This window comes from Bidens hawaiensis, unplaced genomic scaffold (assembly GCF_021521415.1).
Source record: "Bidens hawaiensis isolate Kalapana, Puna unplaced genomic scaffold, B.hawaiensis_p1.1 tig00003781_1, whole genome shotgun sequence".
NCBI classification, from domain to species: Eukaryota; Viridiplantae; Streptophyta; class Magnoliopsida; order Asterales; family Asteraceae; genus Bidens; species Bidens hawaiensis.
The window spans coordinates 2,017,531-2,026,991 of NW_027491218.1; the positions used below are offsets into that span (position 1 = coordinate 2,017,531).

General features: G+C 32.4%; 2 protein-coding genes across 2 annotated transcripts; one reads left to right on the top strand and one right to left on the bottom strand.

The window, feature by feature from the left end:
• The first annotated feature begins 306 nt into the window (after positions 1-306).
• Positions 307-2,402, top strand: LOC143624419 (uncharacterized). The gene is made up of 3 exons (XM_077095082.1): positions 307-450; positions 1,906-2,064; positions 2,163-2,402. The coding sequence occupies exons 1-3, from the start codon at positions 361-363 to the stop codon at positions 2,235-2,237; spliced, it is 324 nt and encodes a 107-aa protein (XP_076951197.1). The 5' UTR covers positions 307-360; the 3' UTR covers positions 2,238-2,402.
• A 2,202-nt stretch (positions 2,403-4,604) lies between these two features.
• LOC143624420 (putative aquaporin NIP-type) lies at positions 4,605-7,882 on the bottom strand. The gene is made up of 4 exons (XM_077095083.1): positions 7,343-7,882; positions 5,957-6,154; positions 5,792-5,853; positions 4,605-5,121 (listed from the first exon to the last, which is right to left on the bottom strand). The coding sequence occupies exons 1-4, from the start codon at positions 7,685-7,687 to the stop codon at positions 4,905-4,907; spliced, it is 822 nt and encodes a 273-aa protein (XP_076951198.1). The 5' UTR covers positions 7,688-7,882; the 3' UTR covers positions 4,605-4,904.
• Positions 7,883-9,461: the final 1,579 nt, after the last annotated feature.

Here is a 9,461-nt window from a genome sequence, read left to right on the forward strand (position 1 = left end):
GAAAGAAACAAATATTTCATTTAAGTTAAATATCAATTTATAAAGTTTGACAAAGAAGACACTAAAATAATATAGAAACTTCTAGTACACCATTTTACTAAACTTGAGAACTTAACACATGTGATCATCAACACAACAACAACCTAGTTAGTATCTTTCAAGAACATTCTACACCACCATCCACAAAAATATCAACCCAAGATATTTTCTACACATATATCTTTTCATATTCTAATGGACCCACATCATCAAACCGACTCAATATCATGTGCTAAAGAGTCCTATATATATAACTTACCCATCACTATTTACCCGTCACCCTTCACAGCCATTGAGTATTTACGTTAGTTAATTATAGAGATGAAGATAGAGTCGTATTACAACATTCTTGGCGTGTCGGTTGATTCTTCTGATGAGGAGATTCGGCGTGCGTATCGAAAGCTTGCTATGGTAAGTAATAATAGCGTATCAAAAGCTTGCTATGGTAAGTAATAATATTCTAAAATGAGCTTAGCCCGAGCTTTGGTTGGTGAGTCGTTTTTTCAACCTCGGACTCAGCCAAGGGCGAAGCTTGTATTGTCGCCCAAACCGCCCCTGTTTTTTCCTCTGCAGTGTATATTTATGTGTTTTCATTAGAAAATTTTTATACTTGGCTTAAATTTACCAGGTTTTGGCCACCCTGGTTTAAATTTTTATAGGTCTCGACAGCCCGGTGTTTTTGTTCAAGCTTCACCACTAGACTCAGCTCAGCTATTATTCGTTAGCTTATTAACTAATCTATATACATTTTTAATTGTTTTCGAATATTATATGAAATGCCTTAAACCCAGTGGTGAAGCTTGGACGAAGATACGGGCAGACTTAAAATGTATTAAAAAAAATCACAAACAAGTGGGCTATTATTCGTTAGCTTATTAACTAATCTATATACATTTTTAATTGTTTTCGAATATTATATGAAATGCCTTAAACCCAGTGGTGAAGCTTGGACGAAGATACGGGGGCGGACTCAAAATGTATTAAAAAAATCACAAACAAGTGGGCCGGGCTCAAATTTTCGATCGAAAATGGCTAAATTTACACTACATATAGAAAATTTTGGGCGGGGACAAAATGTATTAAAAAAATCACAAACAAGGGGGCCGGCTCAGATTTTCGATCGAAAACGGCAAAATTTACACTACGTATAGAAAATTTCGGCGAAAACGGATAATTTACACTACTGCGCAAAATAATAGGGGGTCGGGGCCACCCGGGCCCTATGTATACATCGCCAATGCTCAAACCAGCTTAAGCTTGGCTCAAACTCTGCTGTACAGCGTGAAATTAATACATAGAAGTTTAAAATGGTAAGACTTAAAACTTAATTATACTCGAGGATCGACGAGCCTTGTGTATTTTTAAGTTTTAACTATTTTGAGCCTGTGTATTTTTAAGTTTAACTATTTTGGACTTATGTGTATTAAATTTACACTGCACAGACTAGCTTGAGCCGAGCTTTGGCTCGTTTAAGGGTATTGCACACGAGCATGAGCAGAGCTTACCCTCGTATGAGAGTTTTAAGAAAATGTATAAAAATAACTAAAAACATATAAAAAATTAATTAATTAATAATGAAGCACGTTTAAGGTTTTCTCAAAATACATAAAATAATAATAAAAAAGTATATAAATTAATAAAAAAACAAGAGCTGAACCGAGATCGTAAGTTCGAGCTTTAAACACTTATGAGGGCTCCCATAAATCAAAACGAGCAGAGCTCGAGCCTAGAGGTGCTCGGCTCGGCTCGGCTCGGCTCGGCTCGTTCACATTACAATCTTGGTCGCTTTATTGAGTTTTTTTTTTTTTTTTTAATTTCATTGATGAACATAATCTAATGGTGATTATTTTGATCTGTTTAATGTAGCAATGGCATCCTGATAAGTGGACAACGAACCCGTCGTTTCTCGGGAAGACGAAACGGAAGTTTCAACAGATTCAAGAAGCTTATTCAGTGTTATCGGACCCGAAAAAGAGGTCGATTTACGATGTCGGTATGTATGATCCTCAAGAAGAAGTAGATGAGGTAAGTTTATTATTCTGTTCATGTGGTTTTATTAAATCTTAATTAGAGTGTTGCTAATTGGTTACTAATTAGTAGTTAATTAATTTGTTTGTGATTAGGGGTTTGCTGATTTTATGCAAGAGATGTCTTCCTTGATGAAAGATGTTAAGAGAGAGGTAAAAAAAACCGTTTAAACCGAACTCTTTTAAACCGTTAAATGGTTAAATGGTTAATCTGACACCATACTGGTACCGGAAATACCAATACTGAATGAACAAAACTCAGTACCAAATACTGTATCGAATGCATTGATTCGGTACAAATAAATGCGTTTAGTAGGGACAAAGTATAGTGAGGGCCAGAGGTAGAGGTGGGCCGGGCCCTGTTTTGCGCAACATTGTAAATTTATCCGTTTTTTGATCGAAAAAAATTTAATGTAGCGTAATTTTACTCATTTTAACCGAAAATTTGAGGTTCCCCGTTTGTGAATTTTTTCAAAGTACATTTTGAGTCCGTCCTCATGCGTTTTCGTCCAAGCTTCGCCACTGTCAGTCCCGTACAACTATTTTGGTACGGTACCGCTTGTTTTTTGTTTTTCCTAATCTCTTTGAATGTATCAAAGAACGTATCAAATTCATTTGTAACCACCATGGGTAATCAAAAAACCAAAATCGTATCAAATTAATTCGTAATCGAGTAATCGAGAAACCGTTACACCAAAACCAAAACGCAATATGTCCCAAAGACCCTATCTATCAATTTTATAAAAAAAAAAAAAAAAAGACAAAACGGTACCGGTACCAATACTGTTTTTACTGAATAGCGAAATTAATAACTTTTGGTATCGGTACTGGTATTATGTGAACAATCTCACCCCTAAACCGGACCCACCCTTATGTTTTTATAAATTTACATGCTAACAATGTCTTAAAAATTGTATTTTACAGGAGAAAAAATTTACAGTTTTGGTGAAATACAAGACATGTTTTGGGAAATGGCAAAAAGTTTCAACTATTCCGGTTATTCATGTTTTGATGACAATGGTTTTTGGTCACAAGAAATGTTCACTATGGATGATGATTCTTCTAGAAGCTCGAAGCGAGCACGAGCAAGCACGAACTCATTACCGGGCATGACTATGCAAGAGACCAAGTGTGTATAGTAATAAAAACTTTAAAATCACGATATGAACCCAAACTTATGGTTTTTGGTGCGAATGGGCACAAAAACTAGCTGGTTGTGACCGGATTTGAACCCGAGCTGGAAATGAAAAGGCTATGATAAAGATGTGATGAGAGGACATAAGTGATGTAAATAATGTGTAAACTTGTGAAGTGCTAAACAACATTAGAGAATATTAGATAACAATAGAAAATACCAGATAACAATAAAGATGAAGTGATGTCTAAAAGTGTTTTATGATTCAATGTTTAAATATCTCATGAGTATATGAAAGGTCTAGATCACAAAGAACACCCACGAGTAATATTATTATTGGCTCAAATTTAACATAAGCAAATGGTATTATGTTTATCTTGTGAAGGATAATAATAATATTTCTAAATATCTGATATTTCTCCTCTTATAAAACATTTAATATTATTGAAATCTATAATATATATAAACGAAGACAAAAAAATCCTACGTGTCGTGATGTGGTCGCTCCCATTTGTTTGGATTCACCAGATTTGCTTGATTTTTAAATGGAGGCTTCTCATGCATTTGACACGAATTCATGGATATAGGTCTTACCAAACCCAGATATTCCTTAAATGGGTTATAACATCTTATTAAATTAAAAATTATTCTCATTATTTATAATTAAAAAATCAATTTTATAGTAAAAAAATAAACGGGTCTTGGGTCTCATCAAAACCATATAGCTTTTAAACCGGGTTATATTATAACATCTTATTTATTTATAAAACAGTTTATTATCAAACCTTATTAACTTTCATACTAAAAAAAATATAAATTCAAAAAATAAATAAATATTAGAACAAACAATATAAAACAATCCTCGTAATACGGGGGACAAAAACTAGTTAATAATATATAATAATAAAAATAAAAGTTAAATGATTAGATTTTAGATTCCGGTTAATTCTGAACCGTATTCACAAGGTAATGAATATGAGAATCTGGTTAAATTGGCTAAGCATTCAAATTAGACTACAACAAGTCAGTTTAGTCTTCTTATTACTTGACTCACGTATTAGACGATAGTTGTGTTGGATAATAACTAGTTATATATCCCACAAGTTAGCAATTCGAGTTAGTTAAACTTTTAAGTGTATAACAACAAAGGTGTAAATGTGCATTATTGTAATTAGGTTTTTACGAGATACAATGGTTATACACCTGACTCTATATTTACGTAATATTATCTCTAACTTTAGCATAATTACATTATGTATGCCAATTAGAGTTATACTCTAACTTGTCTAGATTAGTCCAATAATATCGGATTATGATATGAGTTGTAATCAAAATTTTAAAGGAGTAATATTATGTTACAAGATCATATCGGCTCGGTTTGGCTCGGTTTACGAGAGCCTTAACCATAGTTATCCGGACACAACATGCGGGATGAAGTTGACCTTGGTTTCTGATATTTCTAAAAATAAATATAAAAAAGACAACAACTTCCGATATTTCTAAAAATAGAAATAAAATATACAATATATACCACGAAGAAAATATCTACTCATAGTATTTTACATTTTGAACCCTTGTACTCTTATCCTGTGACATTTTGACCCCTCAATCTTTCATATAATATTCTTAAACTGACTGAATATTTTGATGGGATTCTAGTGATTAACACACTAACTATATAAATGAAACATGTTAGTCCTACATCATTGATGTTGTCCCGTAAAACTTCGTAAAAGTGTCGACGATTTTGTTATCACGTTAAGAGGTTTATCGGTAAACCGAATCAAATTGTAAGCAAAACCGCCAACAATTGTGCCCACCAATGGGCCAACCATGTAGATCCATATACCCTTGTACTCGTGCATGACTATTGCCGGGCCTAGGCTCCTTGCGGGGTTCATCGACGCCCCTGATACTGGCCTGTAACAATATATTAGTTCTATCAAGTAGCTTGTAATAAAGATATATGTGTGTACATACATAAAGCGAAAAACGAAATATATCACTACTATAAAGCTGAGTATTTAATTTTTACCTAATTGTGAATAAACTTGTATGTCGCGAAGCCTCGGTCGCTAGTACACTTTGCGACCGAAGTCATATTCCATTCAGCTCTAGTGTATAAAATTTCGATTTCTATATTTTGGGTTTAACTTTTAATTTAATTATTTTTTGGAAATCTTTTTGCCACTTTTTGTGAGGTAATCTTTTAAGTTTTGATTTATTTTTTATGCAAATGAATTTTACTGTTATTTTCCACAAAATTTTATTTTCTAAAAATTTATTCTTTTATTATTTTTTTCAACTCTTTTTGCTAATTAATTTATGACTTTTTTTGCTAATCAAAATTATTTTTAATTTATCTTTTCTTTTCCAGTTTTTGCCACTACTTTGCAACCAAAAATTAATTTCCAAATTCTTTTTGCAACTCTTTTTGCCATGTAATTACTTTTATCACTTTTGGTCGTCAAGTTCGATCATTATCATATAGAACTTTTTTATATTCGTGGATTTTATATATTCATTTGTTTAGTAGCGTATAATATCGTCTTCTCTATAATATTTATCATAAGAGAAACAAAGAGTATACCCTGCCAACATAACATTTATAAGTATAGTCATTCCTATGGCAATCCCAGCCAATTCTCCTGTCTAAACAACACATGAAAATAGTGAAATTAAGTTAATAAAACAACTTTAGAATAATATTAATATTAATATAAAAAATGCTTAAGGTTTGGGTTATTATATTAACTGATCGGTTATCTGTAGCGACGCCTGATATTACGAACATCAAGAGGAAAGATATAATGATCTCAAGAACAAGCGAACCAATAGATGAGCCGTTTGGTACCGTCCCGAAATAGTATTCCGGTTCAACATCAAATAACAAGCACAATGTGCCACTTGCTAGAATTGATCCTAGCAATTGGGCTGCTATATATGAGGGCACCTGCATCGTTACAAAAGTAAAAAAGCATCGACATCAAATGAATTTTTTTATAATACCTAAAAAACTAACGAAAAAACAGTAGCAAAATTAGCGACCATGAGAAAATAGTGAACTACGGTTTTTGTCATTGTCTTTTGTCCAAATCTGCGGGTTTAGTCAAATAGTTTTAAATTTATGATTTTCATCCATGTGGTTTCATATCTCTTGCAATTAAACTCGAATGCACAAATCCCGGTAAGTCTGGTCGTTAAACACATCAGATTGCCCTTCACGTGAGGGCAGTTTTGTCCCCTCCCCCCACATACGCCCCAACCCCTCACGTGAGAAAAAGGACAAAACTGCACCTCACGTGAGGGGCACGTTGATGAGTTTAACTATCGGACTTAACGGGGTTAATGAATTCGGGTTTAATTGCAAGTGAAATTTAACAAAAGGGACGAAAATGGCAAATTTGAAACCGTTGGACTAAAACCGCATATTTGAACAAAACACAGTGACGAAAACTGCAGTTTACTCACTAGAAAATTATTGCAAACTATCATCAGTGAAAAAAATCGTTAAAACATCGTCACTAGTTTTAAATAAAAAGTTTTAAAATAAGTAGGTCGCAAACTAGTCCCAAATATGAAAAGATAAAATAATAAATAGTTCGGTTGTAAAACAAGTAAATTAAAAAGTAAATAAAAACCTCCTGTCAAACATTTAAAAAAAATGAGAAAGTAAAAAAAAATATGGGTCACAACAAGCATGTAAAAATTGATCCCGACTTTACTGTAATCAAAATAAAATATATATTTATGTAGGAAAATTGGATTTTAATAATCCTAATTTAATGCAGTTGGCTGATAATAATCCCAAGTTTGAAAGTAACTGTCATTAGTCCCAACTTTCACACTATTTATTTTTTCGCATTTACATGTCGCAAAGAGATTTGGTCGCAAACTCATTCTCGAATAGTTAGCAGTAAAAAGTCTGGTCGTTAATATCGAAATCGGGATTTCAGTTTCTAAATTTGGTTGTAAGTATATATAGGTCTTAAAAAATAAGTTGTGACCAGGATTTAAACGGTCGCTAAACAAGCAAGGACTTGTGACGGTTTAGCGACCGTTTTAATGATCACAATTAGTTTTTACAATTTTTATATAATTCTATGTGAACATATAATGTACTCATTACTCATAATCATACCTGTCTATAAAGAAAATGCCGAAAGATCGCAAACGTGATGGTGACCGCAGGATTAAAATGCGCCCTAGATATATGCCCAACCGCATAGACCATAACCATAATAATCAAACCCCAGGCCACACACATTCCCAGAAATGTTATCCCACCATATTTCTTGTCCACAACAAATGCACCACAACCTATGAATATCAAGAAATACGTCCCAACGGTCTCCGCAAACACTTTTTGCGTGAGAACAACGACCGCAGGTGAAGAACAAAGGATTGAACCGTCTAATCTTTTTGATGCCGTGCCTCTAGTTGACTTGCTTTCTTCGAGATCGCGGGCATGATCTTTAGATGACATTTTTTGAGGGGGTTAGATTAGAGAAAGATTTTGAAACATGATTGTGGTTGGAAATTGTTTTTGTTGTGGATATAATGGTGGTTATGCAAGTTTTGAGATGTTTTTGTGGATGTTATATAGGATTACTATTTATAGTAAGCAAATCTTTATATGACTTTTACATGATAAGGATTGATTCCTTGTTTTTCTGTTATATAGGATACTGGGTTATTGACCCGTGGACGTCACGGATGGAAATATAGACAACACCAATGAAACTTTTGTTGAACCATCATCCCAGTCAACCGAAGCCCGATTAATATCCTTAAAGTAAAAGCATTGTTTAATATACTCTATTGGTTCCGGTTCATGATTATCATGTTCAAACTTCGAACCATTTTGTTTAATAAGTGTATCCTCTTCTCAAGACAAGGATAATCATTTTTCATTGCAGTCATATAATTGTGATTTAAACTTTTCACTAAACACAATACATCAACACTATTAAATCGCTCAATTATAGTGCGATCACTAAGAACAAAGACAAAACGACGTGATTGTGAAGTAATTTTAACGGATTTGGAATGAGTATTTGTGCCTATGAGAAATGGAGTCGTCGTATGTATTGATAAAAGAGTGGCACACTAAATAACATTGATTTAATGAAAAATAATCGAATAATCAATAGTAAGTATAATTAATAAATAAACAATATAAAAAATTAAAGATTTTTAATTTTTACATTTGATCGAAAATTAAAATATAAACACAAGTAACATATAACCCATTTAAATAACATATTAAGACATATAATCTCAACACTTTGGTCACAAAAATTATAAAACTGAACACAACCTACTTTGTGTTGATACATAAAGACCTCAAGGAGTGTGAATAGGAGAAACAAAGTCATTCTGACTCGATTATCAATGTTCGAGAAGTCACAAAATAAGTTTAGGTGTGAAAAACTTATGCCATATGCACATTTAAAAAGATATAAACATATACAAACTTAAAAATTAAACAACTAAAAACTTTATAAACATATAAATGAAAATCTAAATGACATAGTAATAACATAACATAAGTTTCTTTATACACAAATTGAAAATAACATGTTGCTCATTTGTTAATGAAAGAAAAAAACGTTCAAATTCATCTGTCATAATCACCATATCATAAGATATCCACTCGCTCATGAATCGATTGGTTGATGCCATATAGACTTCTCCTCAGGGAAAGACATGGTAGTAAAACTACGAAGAGATGAATATTTCTAAGCATAAAATTTTGAATTTCAAGTAACACTATGTTCTAGAGTTGTGCATCCATAATTAAGTATCAAATCTGTAACGTGTAATAACAAGTTTAAAAAACATTCTACATACAACAACAAAGTTACTTTCGTTTATATAAATTTTGTAAAAAAATTCTAAGTAATTTTGTAAAAATCAAGAAGACCGAATAATTTCATACCTTTATTTTCCTGATCTTTTTGTTGTTTGTAACCTAGTAAACCACACATGAATAATATAGCATTAGTAGCTTCAATAACTATAATTACAAACGTAAATGAAAAGAACTATAATAATCCACAAATAAAATAGTGAAAAATATATTTGTTGATATTTCTTTATAGGAAAAACACACATAGAGAACCTGATATGCTCATTTAGCCTTACTTATTACGAAGGAAAACTGCAGCAAACTGGATCTGTCATTTCTCTTGAGACTATTACAAAAGAACTATGTGTGCAAGTAAACTGAAATCGATTATTAATAGATAATTAAGCCT

What these genes read in the sequence shown, in the direction of transcription:
- LOC143624419 (XM_077095082.1), top strand. Translation starts at nt 361, where the DNA reads ATGAAGATAGAGTCGTATTACAACATTCTTGGCGTGTCGGTTGATTCT. An exon ending in CGTATCGAAAGCTTGCTATG is followed by an intron (nt 451 to 1,905) that starts GTAAGTAATAAT and finishes TGTTTAATGTAG; the next exon opens with CAATGGCATCCTGATAAGTG. An exon ending in CTCAAGAAGAAGTAGATGAG is followed by an intron (nt 2,065 to 2,162) that starts GTAAGTTTATTA and finishes GTTTGTGATTAG; the next exon opens with GGGTTTGCTGATTTTATGCA.
- LOC143624420 (XM_077095083.1), bottom strand. Translation starts at nt 7,687, where the DNA reads ATGTCATCTAAAGATCATGCCCGCGATCTCGAAGAAAGCAAGTCAACT. An exon ending in GGCATTTTCTTTATAGACAG is followed by an intron (nt 6,155 to 7,342) that starts GTATGATTATGA and finishes GTAACGATGCAG; the next exon opens with GTGCCCTCATATATAGCAGC. An exon ending in ATAAATGTTATGTTGGCAGG is followed by an intron (nt 5,122 to 5,791) that starts GTATACTCTTTG and finishes ATATTGTTACAG; the next exon opens with GCCAGTATCAGGGGCGTCGA.